The sequence below is a fragment of the Aythya fuligula genome, chromosome 5, assembly GCF_009819795.1.
Source record: "Aythya fuligula isolate bAytFul2 chromosome 5, bAytFul2.pri, whole genome shotgun sequence".
NCBI lineage: Eukaryota > Metazoa > Chordata > Aves > Anseriformes > Anatidae > Aythya > Aythya fuligula.
Window position 1 is genome coordinate 61,439,043 of NC_045563.1, and position 23,168 is coordinate 61,462,210.

General features: G+C 35.9%; 1 protein-coding gene across 1 annotated transcript in view; it reads right to left on the reverse strand.

Annotated features, from left to right (window-relative positions):
- INSC (INSC spindle orientation adaptor protein) overlaps positions 1-23,168 on the reverse strand; it is a 134,138-nt gene that overhangs the window by 31,570 nt on the left and 79,400 nt on the right. Inside the window, exon 7 of the mRNA XM_032188763.1 lies at positions 19,732-19,857. Within this exon, the coding sequence (XP_032044654.1) occupies positions 19,732-19,857 (126 nt within the window). The remainder of the gene's footprint in view (positions 1-19,731; positions 19,858-23,168) is intronic.

The following is a 23,168-nucleotide window of genomic DNA, read 5'->3' on the forward strand; positions in this document are numbered from 1 at the left end:
TGCCTTGCATTTCAGGCATGTTAATCTTATGACAAACAAGTCTGATTGTTCCCTAGTGAAGTTCAGAGTCAATGGTAGAACTCCACAGAATCAAAACATCGTCAAGCTAAAATTTGTTCAACACGCTATGCTGTCCAAAATTTCATTATAGCTCTTAACATTTATGAGTAACCTCAGACTGTCTGGACACCTGGAAATGTTCTGTTCACAGTGTCTGCTATAAACCTCTGTTAAACAACCTAGTCAACAACTGTTGCATTAAACAGTTGGGGGGTTATTTTCAAAATATTTATAGAATTGTTAGTTTTTGTGACAGACTGTGTGCATGTGTGTGTATATACAGTGCCTAGCATCATAGGTCCATGACTATGCTTTTTCCTAATAACAAAATCAAATACCAACAGCATTAATTGCCATATTGTTTGACATCCAAAAAAATTTCCATAACGCCTATAGCAAAGATAGCAGCAACAATAAGGGTTGAAGTACTTTAATTAAATGCTTTCACTCATCACCAGTTCTTCCTGAAAAACCAGGAGCAGAAATTTGTCACAACAAAATGAAATTTCACTGATTGCAAAATCTATTAAGTATCAGAAAATTTACTAAATGTGTACTGGATATGTCACAGTCCTAATACAGCCGTGTCCCACACATATGTGCACACACCTTGCTCATCTTTCCAGGCACTGCTACATAATTCTTGGATGTTATAATGACTGATTAACAATTTTAGAGTACAACTTCTACATTTAACATTTAGACCCTAAAGAAAACATATTTTTATTACAGCACTCAGACGTTGGCAGAGCAACATATCGGGGAGTAGAGTGTCAAAACACTTTCTAAAGTGCTTTTAAAGTTGCTTTGTAAAACGTCTTTTCTAACACTTTCAGGGAATTTCAGAAACAACTTATTTGCTTCTGATTAACTGCTGATTTCCATTCCTTTTTATCAAAATCTATGGCTTAGATCCTTGTTTGTCTTAGTGAAGAGCACCATTAACCACAGCTAAAATACAGAAGCCACTACAAAACAAGGTGAATAGCTGAGGCAAAAGCAAGACAGTACCTGTGCCAAGCCCGAGGAATTTTAAAAGAAAACACAATCATGCTTTTGTTCAGAACAGTTGACCACAAAGCATTCTGCTTAAAAAAATAAAAAATAAAAATAAAAATAAAAATCTAATCAGTCACCTTTCAATGAGCTCGAGCAACTGATCTTTCTTAATTCAATTTTAAGCCATTAAAATCTTAATCCATTTTACTGATAAGGTAAAAGGATTGTTACATCCTTTCCTATCTTTCCATGGTTTTTCTGTCTCACGTATCACCAAAGTACCTTTTATTATTATAGACTTACTCTGTCTAGCTTATTTTTAAGATTAGAAATCAGCACTCATAGGTTTCTTTAAAAAACAAGAGGGAAAATGAAAGAAAAAAGGCACTGTCATCTCTACTTAAAATAACTTCCCTTTCCACTTTCAGCAACTGCCATACTTTGTGTCTTTGTTTTTTATTTTTTCTTCTTTCTCTGCAAGAAAAATCAATTGTAATTATATAAGTATGTCCCAATAACCTGTCCTTTTTTGGGGATGAAAGTCTTCATCTGATTAATTGGACTTTGTCCTAGTGCTCTCTCCAGTGCTCTAGGTTCTAAGTGCTTTATCTTCTCCATATAACATTTTGTGGCAAGTCTTTTAACTAGTTCATACAAGCGAGAAATCCTTCTAGCAAACAAGTGGTAAAACTGCCAGAAATGACATGCAAGTGTATTATTCCATGTTTAAAGGAGCTTGAGTCTTCACTGCTGTGAGGGAAGATAAACTGAAGAGGAACAGCACAAAGATGTCTTACTCAGAGTAACATCAACATCATTTGCAATACAATTTAGATGGCAAAGCCAGTGAACGTGTAGAGTGTACGTAACCTGAAGCAGCAGCGCAGAGGTGCCAGGGCCTGGGAAATTCAATCAATGCCAGTTCCCTGGGCACAATTCCTTGAAAATCCCCTTCTGAATATGGGGAAAAGCAGTTTGTCACAGCCTTAAACACATATAACATATTCCTCTCATAGGAGCAGGAGGTTAGGAAAAACATGGTTTTATCCATGCAAATGGATCCTAAGTGGGATCATGCAATCAAGCAATCTGGCTCTCCTTCCAAATCGATCAATCTTTAGTGAGTCACTGAGAAAGACATCTTATGCTTTACATCTTATATTAATTTTGCTCAGATCAAATCAAGCCTCTAGTTCCAAAAATAAATTTAAGCATATTTAAACTGCTGAGATTTGCTTTCTCTTTCATTATAATTCTTTCCTCAATCTAGATGGTAGTACAACATAATGGATCTCTCAGCCATGAAGTTCAAGGCACAAATTTGAGGTAGCTTTTTATTCCTGAGTGATTTAATTTTAGTCTCACACCCTGTGCTATAAAGTAAAGATCTACTTACCTACTTCCACATAATGCTTGGATAAATGCCATTGTAATGATGCTACCTATTACCATTAAAAAAAAAAGTAGTCATTCTTCCAGAAATTATGAGAGTGTATCTTACACTGAATAGAAATCTAACCAGCAGTAAGTCCTGATGACTTACTTGCAAGTTGTCTTGGTTCTTGCTTGTAAAATAGAGTACTTTAACAGAGCATGCACTTACTAAGCTGCTGCTTCTGCCTAATGCCTTTCACCCCTATGAAAACAATTCCAAAGTGTGTAAATAAACTAGGACAACTTATCATTCTCTTTTCATAAACTTATTTTTGACTGCAAAACAACACTTACTTGAATGTGCTTCCCTGCATCCAACCTTTCCCTGGAAATTTAAAATAATTCCCACAAACCCAAAATGCCAAAGCACTCAGTGTTTACAATGAAATGTTAAAAATAAATCAAGGAAGGTGAGGAAAAAAAAAAGAAAAAAAGAAAAAAAAAAACAAAAAAACAAAAAAAAAAAAAAACAGGAAGAGGCTTTAATGGCCTCTACTAAGCCAGTAAAAAAAAAAAAATAATAATAATAAAATAAAAATAAAAATGAAAGATTGAGGAACTCAGATCCTCCTCCTCATTAATCATCTTCCTGATAATATCAGCCACTGTGTAGGCATGCAACCTGAGACTGAAATCTGAGTTCAACAGCACTAAGTACATGGGAACATTATACCAATTCATAAACTTCTCTTTGGCAATACAAATCACTTACTTCCAGACTCCTTTTCACCACAACTATTCAAACTACATCATTCCAAGAAGGCAACAGGCAGGAGATGAGACAGATAGCCTCATTCCCCATAGAGCAGCATGTGGACCAGCCTCACAGTATATTATACATTCTTTAGGGAAATCTGACATTCCATGCATGTTGTTGCATATCAGGGACTTCATATTACTGGGATTTAATCTGCTGACAGCAGATTAATGTACATCATAAGATTAATGTTCTTGGTGGTGCCACATTCAGCACTGCTTCAATCTAAAGTGTTAAAATATGGTCCCTGTCCCACCTACACGACCCACATCTGGCCTTCCTCTTCTCCCGCCTCTCTCACACACCTTACTATTATTTGGACTATTGCATCAACACGCAGACAGAGTGAATCAGGAGCCATGCTTTCCTTCTATTCTCCCTCACCTCCATGTACACATGCTGCTCTTCACTTTCTCTCCAAGATTTTGCAGCTTCTACTGATGATTTTCAAGCAGTACTTTCAGAGCAGTAGGAGTAGAAGGCATTTTTGCTCCATTTTCCAGGATGTTTTTGAACAAGGTGTTGCTCAAGGGGTTTCTCAAAAGGTTTTTAACTCATGTGGCTAAAGCAGAGAGTCTATCCAGCAGGAAAAAGGGTCCCTTTCTTACTACTCACCTCTTCTCATTCTACAGCTACTCTAGAGGTGTAACAGAAACAGAGAGTGCTCACTGGTGTAAACTGGACCATAGAGTTTCGCCAGGCTGTATTTTCTACAAGATTGAACTACTGGGGGCAATAAGCCAAACTACTTTAGCAGTTATCTTCAAGATACAAAAGTCTTCAAGACTTATCTTCAAGAGACAAAGTTTTGACTGAGGTACAGACCAAAAGAAATTAGAATCTTCTCCTTTAAAAACTGATTTTACCTGCAATACTTTGAGTAGATTAATGCTTCACTTCTGGGAGACAAGAGGATTTGTTAACAAGAGCTTGCATTCAGTGAGGCTATTAAGAGTTTGTTCTGTATAGATCTATAAATGCTTAAATAGCCTAAACATATCAAATGTAAATCCCAGTTGACAGATAAGAGTATTTGATTTAGGAGAACACTTAAGTTATGCATAGCTTTGGTACCTGATAGACCTACCTTACAAATCAATGCTTTCAGCACTAAACATGAGGTAGATTTGGGAAGGCCTTACCAAGCAGGCAGCAATGGAAAACCTGCTCTAATTCCAGCCTCCACTGGGTGCCACTGTTGTATAATGCAATACGTAGATTACACTGCATGAGTCAGTCATAGTTCATATTTGTGATGTTGTCAAGACTTATTCAGAGAGTTATCACTCACTGTCTCTTAGAGACAAATTCAAGGATGATTTAATTTATCCTAGAACACTGCAGGTAAAGGGTTCAAATGCACAAGTGCTTAGGTGCTTAGACTCTTTCCCTGATCTTCTACTTAAATAAGATTCCTAGCCCTCTGATTGGAACTTCTCCTCCATGCTGACTGATAATCAACTTAGTACCCTATTTTGAACTTTTTTTTTTTAAACCTCTGAAGGGACAGCAACACCTATCTCCTTCTAAAGAGCTTTGCTAACACAGCATAACTACCACAAGAGTAAAACCTTACCAAAATCCATAGGTGACCTTAACAACTCTTTTAAAGAGTCTTCTCAAATTGTGTGCACATCTGAAGGATGGCAGTAATGTTGAAAATACAGAATCAGCCTACCTTTGATTTTAATAACAATTAAGTTTTAGTTTAATGGAATGGATGTAATTTCCATTCTATGGTAGTGGATACCAACAATTTCCTAGATGCCAGATTTCATTCAGGTGAGTTATGCTGGAATCAAAGTACTGAAAAGTTTAATGTTATGAATCACTTTTGAAAATCCTAGATGGGCATTGTAGTCACCTTTAGTTTGTCTGTTTCACAGCATTCCTGCTCTCAGATTTTGCTGCTTGTCCTTTTCTCAGGCCTCTGATAAACAGAGTAAGAAAGTAAGAAAGATTTCTGTCTTAATGGAAGATTTTGAAAGCTTACATTAAACACGAAAAATTCTGACAGTCAAAAGACAGTTATGAGGAAATTTTATGCTATCTTTGCATACTGGAATCCTTTCCCATACTAATCATTATATTGAACTGATATATCCACAATTGTTTCAAGTTGCTGAAGACAGAGGAAGCAAAGTTTCAGTGTTTACAAAGCCTACTTTATAAACTTTCTATAGTCTTTCCTCTCACTCCTCTGTGCTCTTATCTGGTAGTCAGTCAGTGGTGTTGGTAAATACAGAAGTTTCTATGGACATCAGTCTTTGAAAGGATCTCAGCTTTCTAAAATAAATCCAAAATACTTTCTGGAGTTCTGCCGTATTCTGAGACATTCTCCTGTAAACAGAGGCATATGTGACTGCCAACATTGGTTGTGTTATTGGTTGTATTATGGTGGGTAAAAATGGAGAACGTATAAGTGGTGTTGAAGTTCAGGCTCCTCTAGGACAAAGAAGATATAACATGTAGAAAGAAAGAGACTATACAAACCAGGCAAATCAACAGAGAAACAGCAAGACTGAAAATTTACCTGACCTTCAGTTCTTCCCACAACCAACTAAATCACTGGTACAGATCTGTGTTGCAGGTCTGGAGGCAATATACAAGCCCAGTGCCCTGAAGCCTGGATGTTCCTGCACTAAAAAAAAAACTCACAAGTGTCTGGTTTTGGTTAAGGAGAAATAGCAGAAAGGAGAAAGGCAAACTGCTCAGTTCAGAAGATTCACAAGGGTAGGAAAGAAAAGTAGCTACAAAAGACGATCAAAATAGAGACAACATTTTCCTCTACTACAATAACCCTGCTAGAGCTCTCTTCTCAGCATGCAGACAGCAAACTCTACAGGAATAGCTATCACCCATGTAGTTGCTCCCATTATGCCTACATATTAAATCCCACTAAAAACAGCAACTATCTACCTGCTCTTAAAATAGATATGTGGCTATTATACATATTCCTGTGGACATAAAGGAAACGTCAGAGATGGGAAGATCATGTTAATAAATCAATTTGTGCTATAACAAAGCTGGAAAATCCCTGTCTTTCCATTAACAGTTGATCTGAAGTGGCCTCCTTTAACACAACAGGAGAAGGATATGGTCCTGTCTCCAGGAAACTAGAACATTTATGTTCTTTTCTGTCTCCCAAGAGCTTGAGAAACTGCCTGTTCCCAGCAAACTGAAGTACTTTCCAAAGAGGTCTTGTTCTGCTTTCAAAGTTCTTCAGAGCAGTGCTCAGGCTATCAGAAGACTTCAACGTCAGCATTGTTGTCTCCTGTTTTACTCATTCTTTATTTATTTAATTATTTAGGTTTTCATTCCATTAAGCAATCATGGACTCTGGTGAGAAATAAAAGGACACTTTATTGCAGGTAAACATGGCAGACTACAGCATTACCCAGTACAGATGAAGATTTGTAAACTATAGACTGGCCAGAAGATGATCTCACCAAAAATACCCATCACATGCTGATCTTTCATGGCTCTAAGTTGCACTTCTTCATGTGGCAAGGTTTCTAATGGCTCAGGACATCAGCTTCAATCTCATGAGGATCCAACTCCACAAACTAAGTCAGATTAAGGCTGCCACTTACCCCTCAGAGAGGGGCTCCTTTAAGAGTGTAAGTTATGAATAGAAAATGCATGCTTTCTTATTTAACAAATGGACATATAAATAGATGGAAGGAGAGAGTAAAGTCCTGAAGGGCAGAGGCAGCACTTAAACCCAGTATCTCACCCACTAAGGACATCAGGGAAAAAAACAGTAAAAGTAAGACAGCATCTGTTCTACAAATATCACTGTTTACAGCTCTTGAAGTTAACGCATCAGCTATGTTCTCATCTCTGCCTGTTAGAAGTACATATCTTGCCTTTTGGGAGCTCAGCTGCTTCAGGAAGTTGCTTCTTTCTTCAGCAAGAATACAGAAAGAGTTGTGGGGAAATCTTTTCTTACGGCTTTTGTGCAAAAACAAAGTGACAAGATGAGCTTTTAGTAACTGGGAGAACTTCTGCCTTCCTATTTCCACCTGCTGGGTCCTGATGAGGATTCCTTCCTCCTAAGACTTACTCTCAGTTGAAGATCTTGTCAGGTCAAAATCTCAAAGCTGGTGCAGTTAAACAGAACCAGCAATCCACAATAAGGCCTAAGAGACAAGCTTTAACACTCCAGATTACTTCCAAATTAATGAACAACACTAAACACCTTGTGCAAGATAGCAACTCAGGCTTAAGTCAGTCCTGATTATCTCTGGACTTTCTTTGCATACCAAAACACAAACTGAATGAAGAAACCTGCCATCATATGACATGCAGTAAAGTTTCTATGAAAATCAAGACTGATTTTGCACATCGGATGCCCTGATCCATACAAAGTTTGCTCATCCATTACCAGGAGTGGCAAATGAGCACACTCTACAGCCCTCTGTAAAGGAAGAGCTTTAGAAGGTAGTGGCAAGGGAAGGAATAGTCAGTGAAAGAGCTGTTATCTGTGACTTGAATGACAGAAGAAAGACAGTCAATATATGAGCAATACTGTTAGATGCTTAGCTTTTCAAAAACATGATTATCTTAAAGGGATGAGATTGTTTTCCCAACAGCTCATTAAATGTTTTCAAAGATGCTTTATGAAACATGAAAGTTTTAGTATAAATCAGGCAGAGTGCCAGATCTAAGTGGTTTCCTGCAAACAAGCCTCAGCCAAAAAAACAAAAACAAAAACAAAAAAAAACAATGTACTGACGCACAAACAGGCCCCTACATCACCTGCCATTAATTATTATTTAACCTTCACTGTTTTAAGAAATATGAAGAGACTCATACATATCATGGGTGAGCTTCAGCTAAGTCACATGGTAGCTCTTAGCTCACTGCAAACGCAAGGTAAGAAACAACTGATACAATTAATCTCCTTCCGTCTTTGTTGGGAGCACACACAGGATGCACACACAGGATGCTTTACTGAAGCAATTCAGTACTTCCAGCCCTGACTTAAAATACATGTCAGAAAGAATGCATACCGAGTTTCAGCTAATTAGCCAATTATCTGAGACTGGCCTTGATTGCCTCTGGCACTCTTACAACTATCTCTGGGAAAAAAAAAAAAAAAAAAAAAAAAAAAAAAAAAAAAAAAAAAAAAATCAGCTCCCAGTAAGAGTTAGAAAGATAGAGTAAGAATATACAAAAAAAAAAAAAAAAAAAAAAAAAAAAGATCAATTTGTATTTTGATAATGCCATTTGGGTGAGAAAGTGAAACTGCTAAACACTCATTATTTAAATGGAGCAAATATTCTGGTAGACAGTAATAGTGGCCAGAATTGGCTGAAGCTGTTATAAAAGTTTCCTGTATGTACTCTTTCCCTGTTTTGAAAAGTGCTTGCTGTGATAGGCATTGGAGAGGAAAAAAAAAAAAAAAAAAGCGGTTTTTAGTCACATTTTGAAAGTAATTTTGGCAAGCACTAGTTGAAAACAAAGACAAATCACGAGCAACTGTACATGTATAAAATGAGATTTCACAAAAGGAAAATTTGTGGGGACACTTCTCTGGGACCTGATTTGCAAAGGTTCTTCAGTCCATCCAGCTGCAATTCAGGGACTAGAAAAGCTCCCTAGTTTACACCTGCACCAAACCCCATGTCACAGCAGGGCTCTTACTGAGGTGTGCTGTGATGCAGGAGGCTTGTTAACTCCATTTTGAACCAAAGGAAAGGGAGGAAAGCTAATAAGAGAACGAGAATTATGAAAGTGGTTTTGGAGAAGAGCCAAGGTCTAAGCCAAGTGCAAGCTGAGGTTTATGTATTTTGCTAGTTTGAGCTACTACTAAAAAACAAGCCCAAGGAAGCAATCAAGCTGAGAAGCTAACTCGGAACCTGGATGCTCCTGTGAGGTTCAACAACTTTCTTCAGTGTTCTCATGTCCTCTCACCCCAATAGATGATCAATATTCATAACCAAATCAATGTAAACCAGTCACTTTGTCTGGCAGCCTCCATCATGTTATCATCAGGTATGACTGCGACCAGATGAGTTAAAAACTTCATCAGATGATAACAGACAGCTTTTATGTCCCAGCTGGCATTTTACGTCCCGTGAATAAAAGAAACGTAAGTCAGCTGGAACCAGGAGATTATTTTTTTTTCTGATGGGGGTTGATTATTTCTGTAAGTACAGTTTTTATACTGGTGAGGAATTCCAGTGTTTGGTGAAGGTTATAGTTAGATGAAAGAGGAAGTGTTTTTCTCCTTTTACTTTCTAGTAATGTGCATCTGTGAAAGCTCCATTCTTCAAAATTAAATGTGTAAAAAAATCTGAAGTCAATATTATGTATGCAAGAATAGATGTCCAAGAAGCTACATAAAGCACTAGAAAGCTCCAAGAATCATAAGTTAAGCTCAAGAAGGACCATAAGTGTACCAGAAGCCTTGGAATGCAATATAAGGCTAGTATTGAATTTGCAGCCTTCAAAGACACTCAAATCTTTGTTCTGTAAGCAAATCTATGTAAATACACTTTTTTTTTTTTTTTTTTTTTTTTTTCTTCAATGCAGTGTCCTCTGAAATCAGTGAAGTTTTAGGCAAGTTCGAAAGTCAGCCAAAAAAAGAAACAGAGGCCCTGAGCAGTGACCTCTCTGGCCTTTTCTAATGAGTCACAAAAATCATGAGTAAAACTGAGTCATGAAGCCTGTAGCAGAATGGGTCAGTTAGACTAGTGTATCTAATTTCAGCAGAGATTTTGTGAGAGAAGCTATCTAATGCATCTATCTCCTTGAATAAGTATTTTCACCCCGATCTCTCCTCACACTTCATTGTGGCTACATCTAAGCTATTTAATGTGTACAACATAAACACATTCAGTACATGTTTACGTGTGCATTATCACAAATGTAAGAATGCAATGCAACAACTTCCTGCTGATAGAAAAAAAATTATGAAAGCTACTCATCTACATCTTTCTGCAAGGCTATGTTTTTCCAGTTTCTTTTCTGCCTCTATCAGGGAGGAGAGGAATGTTTGAGGTCCAAAATAGCTCTCTCCTTGCACTCTTCTTAAATGCTTCAATTGATTCTCATTAATCTCTGCCTTCAGTTTAGGAGCTGAGTAAGCTGCTTCTTTCATCTTAAAATTAAATTTGCTTGATAGATTATTATTATTATTATTAGGTAGGGAAAACCCACCTGTCATTAGATGCATTGGCTTATATTTCTTCAGACGTCATTCGTGGATCATTTGCTGCCCCGGTCATTGTCACTGCTTTAAGGATTATTTTGAATCCTTACAGAAAAATCATCATCTAATGATTTCCAAATTATGTTTCATTTATAAAATTCTCTTAACATTGTGACTTTTGAAACATAAATCTATGGCTATTTGGAGTGCTTTAAATAAAATACTTAGTGAAATATAAAATCAATAGATAGCATAAAATACTAACATAACTGACTACAAAAAACGATGTGTAAATTATATGGGAACCAAACAAGTGCAGAGTGGGAACCTGGCACCAGCTCAAATCTTCAAAATGAAGTTGGAGGGAATAGCAACCTACAGGCATTGCTCCAATTTGATCTTGCACGGTGAAGTGTTCACCTCAGTGAGTTGGCATAGTCTGGGGATTTTCCTTTTCAGTTTTCAAAATGTATTTCAACTAAATATTTTTTAAAACACAAAGAAAAAAAAAAAACTGTCTTACTCTTCTGCACCTCAGCTAAAACAATATAGATGTATAAACAGACAGAACTGAGGCATAGATGAGAAGAGGTTGTTCCCCTACAGTGACTGAATCTTATGGAGAAACCAAAGGCCTGAGTACACCTAATTTCATTATCTCACATTTTATGTGAACAGCATTCTGGAACTGGACAAGATACAGCACAGCAGTGGCAAGATTTGTTCTGAGCACATTATTGATATCCAAGTAAAACTGCGATGCCTCATCCTGATCAGCTCTTACCAAAAAGATGATAAAACCCAAATCAGGCAGGGCTGCTTGGCTGCTATGATTTATTTATTTATTTATTTGCATGTGGACTTATTACCACAGACCTATACTTATGGAATACATCACTAGAAGCAAAGGGAAGAAAACCTAATTCCATAGGTGACATGGAAAGATCCACACTAGAGGCAAAAGCCTTAAAATGTTCATTGTTGAAAAAAAAGCTTTCCTTTTTATTATCAATTTACAGGTTGCTTTATATATAAATTCATAGTCTGCCTGCTGCACCTCTATTGAAAAAGCAGAGAAAGTTTGTCAAAAAGCTCTTTTTGACCTGACTCAAAGTTTTGCTTTGCTCCTCAACTCTACGTGTTCAATGATTTTCAAAAGAATGTTTATTCTGTGAAATTTATTGCAGCCTGAACAGACTAGTAGACATGCATCTCTTGACATTTTAAACATGTAGTTGTTCTCTTGCAGTCAATGAAATTACATGCTAAAGGCTAAGTGCACATGTATATGTTTGCAGTCTGGACCATGCATGATATCTAAATGATCTACTGAATAACAAAATCTATCAACTAAACAACAGCTATTCACCAACTTCTTAGCCAAGTCTCAGATTGTCCTACTTTACCAGTATTATCAAAATGTTTATCTTCTTTAGTGGTATGCTTTCTGACTCCTTTCTCCCTCTCCTGAAATCTATAATACGATTAAAATGAAGCAAGGTTTGTAACAAGAGGCAATACCTTTTATTAGAACAACTGATACATATCTCACTAGACCATCAGGGCTACAACCACACAACCACTATAATTTAATTAGTCATTTTAACACAATTGGAAAAATTGTAGTGACCTCAGCCAAAGCATTTGTGCATACTTTTCTCCTACAGAGATCAGGCAATGTCCCATAATCCTGCACTAACACGTCTGTCTTTATTCAATTCCATGACTCTCACAGAAGTCTGTCAAAGGAAAAAAAGCTTGTTCATCTCTCTGCATGATAAAATAGGTACTAACTTAAAAAAAAAAAATAAATAAATAAAAAAAAAAAATAACCTGCCACATAACTGGCAAGTTTTCAACAGTATAAAAAATACTGCAGAGATTATCTGAGAGTCTTTCTTTCAAGATGATCTTTTCATGCTGTTTTTCAACATTCAGAAACATGTCCCTTCCATGAATTCCAAAACATTTTACCCTAGAACTGCAGCATTGTGTATCTGGGTATCATTGTGTATTATTTCCCCCCCGAGAGTTTTTTGGGAATTGTCAGATTCTGCAATGACCTAAGAAGTCTTACTGCACTTCCCTGGTATTGTGCTGAAAGAATCTACATTTACTAATTATGTATATATAGCTGTGTAATCAGGAGGTAAAAACTAAAACACCACCTAATATATACAAAGCCAGCAGTTGAGAAAGGGCAGTTCCTGCACTCTCAGATATGATTTAATTAATCTTGCAGGGGCTTTGGCAGAAATGTAATTTGCCAAACCCAGCACATTTTTCACTGCCAATTAATTAAACAGCTTTACTAAGAAGTGTCCAGTAAATTAAAGAGCTGCAAGCCCAGAACTTTACATTATCTAATTTTACCACAAACTCAGCTACTGATATTTCAGTAGCCTTTCTATGCCCTTTCAATATGCCTTTTTGATAATCATGAAAATCTATGTGAAAATGAGATTTTGAAACTTGTTTTCCACACTCTTCCTTAGGGCTGACATATTTCTGTCTCATTGTAGCTCCTAATTCTCCTCCTATGACCTGCACAATTACTCAGTGACAACAGCAAGACACAGTTCCCAGCTCCAGCTATCAATAACATCAAGTGTCAGTATGCTCTGCACTGTGTGTCAAAAGTTGCTTGAATTAGTCTTCAAAAGGCTCTGAATCTTGACAGAAGAGGATAAGAGCAGAAATCTCTTTATCCATTCCTGCTTATTATTTGCAATTTCACAAGCACGACTTCAAAGTCTGGCTACAAATGACCAAGGAAGGTGAGCCAAAACAACATTGTCGCACACAAGAAGTGCAATATGTATAACAGAAGACATGACTTTTCAGCTACAGGACTGTAAGAGGAATGCATTGCTTGTACTCTTTCCATCTAAATCACCTCACATGCTCTTAGCACATGAGACAGTGTTATGTGATTTTAAGCATTCAGAAAGCCTCTTCCCATCCATGAAGATTCACGTTTTTCTTGTAAACAAGTCCTGTCCTGGAGAACAAAGAAAAAGTAATATTCCCTTCATAAAACAGTGTTAAGAACATGCTTGAGAACATGACCCACGAAAAACTAGAAAAGGATTATAACTTTCCATGTTACTATGCTTTTTTTGGGGGGGAAAGAGACAAGAAAAGGGCCCTTTAACAACTTACCTACTTTCGAATGACTTCTAGAAATCCTTAATTTTTCCCCTAATGTCCTGCCTTGCCCTGTCTCACTCAGGAAACAAGATAGCATGAAATGAGAATTTCTATGGACTAAAGCTCAATTATAAGCTCTGATTTAAAATAAATAAATAAATAAATAAATAAAAATAAATAAATAAAAAGTCCTGATTTTCTAATCTTTTGAATTTAGCTCACTTGAGAATAAAACATATATGTAATTTCATTTTTCATAATTTTCATAATTTCATAATTTTAATCATTTTAATGGCCCATCTAATCCCTTGTCCTGAAACTAACTGTCTGCAAAAAATCTGAAATATCCATAAGAAGTTTTTACATGTTAATCTGAAAAAAAAAGACATTTTAACAAAGTTCCTTTCTGGGGAGTGAGGGAGACAAACATGTTGAGGCAAACCTCTGAACTTCCAGAGATATTCTCATTGCTGGAGATCACAGAATCATAAAGGTTGGAAAAGACCTCCAAGATCATCTGGTCCAACCACCCCCTACCACATGTCTTGTAATATGCCTGTAATAGGTCCTGTAATATGCCACTATATGCCATTAAAAAAAAAAAAAAAAAAAAGGTTTCACTACTTCAGAGAAAACTGCACACTACCCTGCACTTTTTAAAAGAGAAAACCTGCAAGATACACTTTTAAATCTAGCCATCTGTGGGTCTGTCTAATCACTGGGAACATCTTACCCACCTTTCCTAAGAGCCCATTACTAATGTTTGGTTTCACCTGGTATTTTGCATTTGGAATACTCAAATAGGAAGGCGGTTATATAGCTTATTCCAATTAGGCAGATTTCTGATTTCTTGTGTGGTATGAAGTTATGTCTATACCATACCAGTTACTGGAAAAATAAAAACATGCAAGGTTGTGGAGCATTCACATGCTCTGACAATGAAATCCAAAAATCTATGACATGTAGGCCACCAGCTAACTTTAAAAGTGGTTAAAGGGTGACCAAAGCCCTCATAATCAAATCACTCTCAGTGATTTTCACTTGTCTCATCCTTCAGCTACACAAACCTCAGTTGTTTTAGCAGCTAAGAATTAATGCAACAGATTACTTCATTCAGCTCTAATCACCTTGAGCTTTCAGTTTCAGATAATAGCGTCAGTCAAAACCACAGTAACTTCATTTCAGACTCAACATATATCAGCTCATATTCACCCAAAACCTATAAACAAGTTGTATTTTTCAGTTCTGTAATAAATATTTTACTTATTTCCCAGTAAGAGCTCACTGACAAAAGTCCCTTTCTCATGATTGACAGACTGCATGCCTGTAACAGAAATTATTAGAGCATTGTTGTTCTTAAAAATCAGACTGGTTTCTTTGTGAACAATAGATTTTTGGTCACTCATATTTAAGAAGTCTTCAAGAAATTTTTATTTTCCCAATCTCAAAAAATTTTACACTTTCCCCCTTCTTTAGATTCTTTTTCTGGAAGTAAGTCATTTGATTTAATGTGCTTTGAATAAAGGATTCAAAGCAATTTATAAACTATGTCTAGGCAATTTTACTTAAAGCACAGAAATAAAGGTTTGTTACTTGTTAAAGATTTAAAAAAAAAAAAAAAAAAAAAAAAAACTTTATTAAAGTAACAACTGTTGCCACCAGTCTCTCTGGAATATCTTCTCTTAATGAATGGATTCCAGGTGCCTTGCTTTCTAAACTAATTTAAATAGTGCAAGCAAATTTACACTGCAGTATTAATTCATTTAAGCAGCTGCTTAAATTAATATTTCTGTAAATCATTATTTTTGTGGTAGTTACACCTTGATCTAGGCCCCAGCTGAGTTTCAGCTTTTTAATGTAATAATGTTTCACAGGCATAATAAAAATTGCAGCATATTGTACCGTTTTCTGAGCTAACTGCATTCTTTTATTGCAGCAGGAAGTTTACCTTTGTAAAGATGATATAACTGATCTCCAGCAAAGAACATAAATTCAAAAGCTGTAGCTTCTAACACCAGTCAAGAAGCATTGTATAGATAGATGCAAAGCACAGAAACTGCCAGAGTCTTCAGCCTTTAGTGAGGCTTCGTATCAGCATATATACAGGAGACTCATTGTTCCAACAACTCTACAAAACAAGGACCTAATGCAACCTCAGGAAGTGAAAGGGTTGAAGAAATCCTTTAGGCAAATGATGTGCTAAGATGTATGGTTGTTATTCAGATACCCCTTTTCCAAGAAAGGCCACTACATGTTAAAGGCATCTTCAATTTTTTGTCTTGATACTGAATGTGAATTTTAAAGTAGAGTTATTCATAATGTAAACTGCAAGATAAGATTATCAGACATACCAAGATAACGATTTTATTTACCTTAAGTTTCATTAAATACACATGTTAATCTAGCCAAACTCCATGCCTGCAACAGTCCTTCCTGCATGAGAATCCTTCCTACACGGAAACCAAGTTGACGTAAATCAAGCTGAGCTTTCAAAGCACGTTGTGCGTAGTCCAGATATTCTTCCCTCTAGAAACCTCAAGTGCACTTGTTGAGAACCAATCTCCTACTAAATCATTTTACTTCTGTCCTAAACATCACCAGGGCTGGATACACAAATAGGTCTGCATGTATAGTACTAACACTGTTCTTCAGTTTCCACTCATGCTCACCTCTCTGTTTTTTAGAGATTTTTTGTATTAACTATTAGGTCAGTGTTATCTGTAATATGTATGATTTTCTGTAGCATCCATTATCTGTACTATGCATCATCTTTTTGCTTAAATTCTAGCATGTGTGAACCAAGAGTAACCATCCTTTCCAATACGGTGAGCTTTCTCCTAAAAACTGTGTTCAAAGGCCACATGAAAAATAACAAAGCTCTCTTGGGTACAAGGACAGGTAGCTGAGGAATAATGAGAAGGATAAAAATTCTGATCACTTCTTACCTGTCTGCTCCTCTCTGAATGGGACTGCTCAGGCAGCTGAGACCCGAGAATGATCACTACTGGTGTAGCAGTGGATTAGTAAGTTAACATGTACTGAACAAGTAGACGTTCTAAAGCAGTTTGAAGCAGCAACTACTATGTGTGGAACACAGGTTACATAGATCTCAATTTATTTACACACAGTGCTCAAAGTAAAGGGACTTCTTTGTTATCTGTCTACATTAAAAGCCTATTTTGTTACTGTTTTGTTCCTGGAGCTCTGTACCTCAATGTACAACAAAGTACATTCTGTACATTTACAGAAGTCAAAAAAGTACTTGTAAGTGGAATAATAACTATTATAAACTGGTATTTTAACCAACTGATTTTACATTACTGTAAATATAGCCAAGTAGATTCATCTGAAAAAGCTAGTCATAACAACAACTATGCAGTAATTGTAATTAGAGCAAAGATAAGCTTGTTTATCACAATGAAATAATGTTTTTTTCAAGGGTGCTGTAAGAGAATAGTGTAGATATATATCTTTAAAGATGTGTGACTGGAAAGAACAATAATTATTCTTGAAAAGTTTTTAGAAAAATATGCCTTCTTAAAATGGGCAGTTTTCTACATCTTTAGAAATGAACAGTCAGTTCATACTTTCCCTTCACTAGTTAACCAAGACAGTATTTCCACAAGAAAGCCAAAAATTCAATAAGGACAAATGGTTTAAACCCTGTATAGAAGTTACTCACATTACATATACACTAATTATAGAGAAAGCTTAATATTCAGTTATCTTTAAATCGAGGAAAAATGTTAAAACTCTCTGCTTCCATTGCCTAGTAAACATCTTACTGACTTAATTTTCTCAATAACTGTCTACTTTAACACAGATGTTCTTGTTACCCTGCCTTGCTAGAAAACTGGCAAGATGAAAGAGCAGTGGATAAACAATATTCCTAATGTCTATAGTAATTAAGCACTGCAATTACTTCAGAAAGTACACCACCTCCTTTTAGCCCACCTCCTAGATAAACGTTCCATTAGAAATGATAGCTCTTGCTGTTTTCTTTTAAGTAGCCTTCTAAACACTTTAAAGGCTGTGAAATCTAATTAAAAATACAGAAGGGAGTGAGGTGTTTTCTTATTGGTGGTGGTGGTGTTTGTTTTTAAGTTGTTTGGAAGTGGGCGGGGAGTGTTTTTTAAAATCTAGTATTACCTAATCTGAATTGCTTGAACGGCAAGCTTTATTTGTTTGAATAAAGTTTATCATTAAAAATCCAGTTCAAATTGCACTGATGTTTTAATGCACTAGGTGGCATAATGATATTCACATTAGAGCAAATTAAATGCTTCACTACTATCCGCATACATAGCTGAATAATAGAGGTAGCCCTTTTTGTCAGATAAGAAATGGTAATTTTTGTAACAACAGAAATGCTAATATTGATAATCCTCCTTTTTGTTTTTTGCAAGAGTACTTCACATTTTTAAAAGAATAAAATCATTCTTATTTAAAGACAATATTAAAACCCAGTGTGGTGTTCATGTCAAAATACTGGTCTTCTCATTTAGTACGCTTTCCATTAATTCGCTATGATCAAAACATGATGTTTATTCTAAATATACATACAAGAATGGTGCAAAATAACAAAAAAAATATTTCCTGCATGCTATCCTCCCTCATCTCAATAAACTGGAAAACCTGGGCCCTCATCAGCTGAAAGATATTTACAGATGACGTAGCATTGTACTGGCCTGTGTTGTTCCAATTCTAGTAGCACTTGGAGGGACATTAACTTCATTTAGAGAAAAGTTCTTTGTTTCTTTTGATGTGTGAAATATCCTATTCTCCCTGCAAGAAACCCAGACATGTACTGGACCAACTAAACATATGTATCCTAAGGAACACAATTTTAGGCAAAAAAGTTGACAAAGTGATATCCAAATAGTCCTGCTATGAATCTTTACCTGTTCAGTCAGATGAGTAGGGTTAATGTCCAGCCCCTCATATTCACAAAGATGTTCTAAGGACTGAATGCCCAGGTGAAAGTGAACTACTGAAATCAGTATTAAGGATTTCCATTAAAAAATCCTTTACACACTACTTCATTCCTGATTGTGACAAAGTTTACCTTGAGCAACTTTACTTGTGGCCAACATTAGAGCATATCAAAAGACATACAGGCTTGAGAGTTATCACTTTTTCTAGGACTCGTTTCATCAGCTTTGATATGGGTCACATTAAATGCATGTTGACACTGCCAGGAATTGGACCAGGTGAGTTTAATCAATCTTTTCCATCTCTAACTCTATTAATTCCACTATTATTTTGGACATAATGAAAGATCCTTTTAGACTGATTCTGGTGTCAGTCTGAACTAGCATTATGTCAAAAAAAATTTAGGTCATCTTCATTTACTGTAAGCTCAGAGACTTGCTTTTTGCTGCAGATGTTCTGCCATAGTTTGCTTGAATTCTGGGCGCTAAATTACAAGATACGTCAATGTAAAGTGGCAGTGAAATCATTTATCATTAACTTGAAGAGGCCATTATTCAGCTGTGGAAGATGACTGTTACATGAAATGCAGAAGGATGAGATCATGATTTAGTGACCAGGAGAAGTGTTCATTTTCCAAAACAGCAATATATAACAAGAGTGAGAAAGGAATAAAGTATAAGCAGTTGATACAATTTTATATGGATAATGTTTTGATGTTGTCCCTCATGGTTAAAATTGGCTTTTATGAGACTTGTTGCTGATTAGCAGACTTTTTTTTATTGGATGACTTCTATATCTGTCCCGCTTCTTTCTGTGAAATCACAACTCCCACAAGTTAGCTCAGTACCACAAGCAGATAACCTACCTGAGTGTCAGAAAAAGGATTAAAATTGGTATGAAGCTTAGAGTCCAGTAATTATTATTTCCACAAGTGTTTGGCATGTTGTTTTTTTGTTTGTTTGTTTGTTTAGTTTTGCTTTGTTTTTGACGTGGTCACTAGCATATTTGACTGCTTTATGAAATTATCTTCTCTTAGAAAGCCTTTTTGTGTAAACAGCTGAATAGGATAATGTTATTGCTGGGACTAATTTTGTAAAGACTGAAGATGTGTTCAGTACAGAAAAAGTGAGCATAGAATGAAGCACTGTATCAAATACCACAAAGTTATCAATTTCTAGAAGAGATTAAAGGTGGGACTTCTTTTTTTGATGCAGTCAGTAAAAAATGCTGAAATGCCTACCTTTTCCAGCTGGTGCATCCCTTCCTCTACACAACAAATGGATGCCAATGTTCTCAGTGTCTGGGGATAAAGGCATCTGAAACAATCTTGGCGACAGATCTTAAAAAGAGCAACTACACCTCCTTCCTGCGGGGGAAAAGCAAAAGTCATAAAAGCAGCACTGAATGCTTTTCTAGTATTTAAATGAGATTGTCATAGGGGGAGGGGTAGATTCCTTTAGTAATTTATCTAAATTAGCTATCATCAAAACACCAACAAAGAGGATATTAAGCTCACACAGAGAACTCAAGCTGATTAATGCTTATACACTTAATAATGAAAAAGTAATATAGCCTCAGTGGGGGGTGTACTTAAGTGACTGACTTTTACCAATTACAAGCACAATTTAAATTAAACTTGACATTCATGTGAAAATGACAAAGATTGGAGTGATATTTAATTGATAGTTCAACCATATGCTATTAGTTTAAAATAGATTTGTTAGCAAATATTTCACATTCCTCTACATTTCTGATACCCATGCAGTATTTGCCTATTGTTAAAATATGAAAGTGATCACGTGGCTGAAGAGCTACTGAAAATGTCAAAATAGGTGTCAAGTTATACGAAGATATGTAATCCATATACTCATCATCTAGCATGTAAAACTTATGTTCTTACACATTTTTCTTTAGATATGGCATATAAAAAAAAAAAAAAAAAAAAAAGGGGGGGTGTATATACATCCCTATAGTAGCAAGCCTTCTTAATTTCCAATATAGCACATAAACATGTAAATATTAACGAAGGCCACATAATAAATGAAAAGATAAATATATACTATACATGCACTTCACTTTTTTGATGGATTGTGTTACCTAAAAATGTTATGCCATCAAGTAGACTACAGATACAATATATTACATACAAGCAAACACAGTGAAAAAGAAAGCATTCAAAATATTAATCACAGATGAAAGATCTTGGTCTAAAATATTCAGATTGCAAGACTGAAATAATTTTAAATGGAGTCATGGACCAAGCGTAATATACACTCTTCAGTTTAAGACTGCTTAAGTAGCATCTATATAAAAATATCTTTCAGATCTACTGGAATAATTTTTCTCCTAACAGTTTGTTATTTGGAAACTCAACAGGTTGTGTTGACAAAATCTCAGGAATACAATTCAGAACTATTTCCATATTTTTGTACTATCTCTGCTGGAATATAGTAGAGCATAATAGATTAAGCTAATCTGTTCGGTTTAACAAAAATAGATACCAATTTAAAATAAAATTAGAATTAGACAAAATTAACACTTCTATATTTTCAAGATAGAATTTTATGTCTTCGCATACATGTGTCATTTCTATGAAATCAGTGAAAATAGTAAATTTAGTAAGGCTTGCTAAGAGTAAAATTATTTGTGGAATTGTAGGAAGTGCACATATATCTGTTATTTTATGTCTTGTATTGCTATATATAACCTGCTGCATGCAGACATTTCTTTTCAAATAAAAGGCAGTACACCAACAAGAAAAACTGTCATTTTTTCATCCACAAAAGGATATTGGTATTTCACCCATGTAGTAATTAAACTATTTATTAAAAATTATATAGAAAAGACCAAGTACAGCATTGTCCCCAAAACAGAGGTAATTAGGATTTCTTGAGTCTTACTGTTAGACTGAAAGTCCTCACAGTTTAGTGGGATCAGAGAAGATCTGATTCTCTAGTTTGGTTATAATAAGCAGAAGTTTGTGGATGACACTAGTAAAGCTCAAGTAAGATTGGCACATTAGCTTCAAGCTTTCTTTATGACAAATGGGTGCCTTGCTTTTTCCTCTGATGGACAGGAAGCGATTTATCACTGCATTTGTCAGGAGGAGATCCAAACTGCTTATTTTGTGTGCTGAATGCCATTACCAAGTTGTAAAATGTTGATCACAGGTAATGAATCTAGAGAGCTGTAAGCGAAATAGGCAGGAAATACTGTGCCTGACTCTGTGGCTTGTCAAAAGCACCCAGCTGCCCTAAACTTTACTGGAATCTCAGCATCCTCCAGAAATTATTCACCTTTATCTAAGTTTGTCACCTGTGCCTTTTGCAAGGATGACAGAACTACTCCATCTGATAGGAATAAATATAAGTTGGTCAAATGGGTAAACAGTTCCATCCAAAGAAACCTAACAGCACTGAGTTTTGCTTGCTTTGGAGCTTAACTTGCAGTACACCTTTCCAAAAGCTCCCAATATATCTAAGTGTGCTTTTATTTATCCTTTGCAAACTTTTGGTTAAGAACTGGAATTGCCAAAGTAACACATTAAACGTTGCTCTTGTGGTAATGCAAGTTTCATTCAGAACAGGCTTCGCATACTTTTTTCAATGACAGGACAACTTGCTTTAATGTTTGATGACCTATTTCTCTCCTATATTGGATTAGTAGGAATTCAATTTCCTGGAGACATTCCTGAGATGCAGTTCAGAAGGACTAGCAGTAGATAACAAAATCACCTGAAATACAATTGCAAGTATGTGAGGGAGGTCATGAGTATAAAAAGTCACACTGTGCACGGGTTGAGTGAATAAAGAAAAAAGGCATCCAGCTCTAAGGAGTAGTATTTTGCAGGTCCAGCCTTACATGACTCAAAATACAGCAAATTCCCATCAAGCCTTTCCTTGGGATGGAGGACAACATTTGTTACTAGCTCTAAAGAAATTTTCTTAATATATACTTGCTAGAAATGGAACTGATATATAAATGATTTGCTGCACACCCCTATAGACCTCAAACATTTAGGCTTAGCTACTCCAAAGAAAGGTGTGATAAACAGCTATGGTATATTTGTTTTACTGCAAATAAATACTATCTGCATTTTTGCCTATCTCTCATTAGAGACTATTAATATACTATCTAGTCCAATAAAATTAGGATTACACTAATCGATCAGTGAAATAGATTTATGAATACTTTTTTTTTTCTGTATTACTATGCCCCGCCTTTTATTTCAACTCTGAAACTCTCATTTTTAAGGATTCTTCTGGCTGTCATGAAGATTAATCAATTTAAAACCAGTCTACTTCAAACAATGCTAATGTTTTCTACAGGTGCTTAAGTACATGCAAAATTTGCCCATGGAAGCTGTGCATGCCCCATCCCTGGAAGTGCTCAAGGCCAGGCTGGATGGGGCTTTGAGCAACCTGGTCTGGTGGGAGGTGTTCCTGCCCATGGCAGGGGGTTGGAACTGGATGGCCTTTAAGATCCCTTCCAATCCAAGCCAGTATGTGATTTATTTTATTTTATTTTAAGATCTTATGATCTCGTAACATGAAGGTAAGAATTTTAACCAAAACAATAATTTGCAAGTTTTAAAATGAGAGATTCTGGGATCAAGTCTCACAGACATAATGCTATAAAGATTTTATGAATACACCCCTGCAATGGATGCAGCCCTAG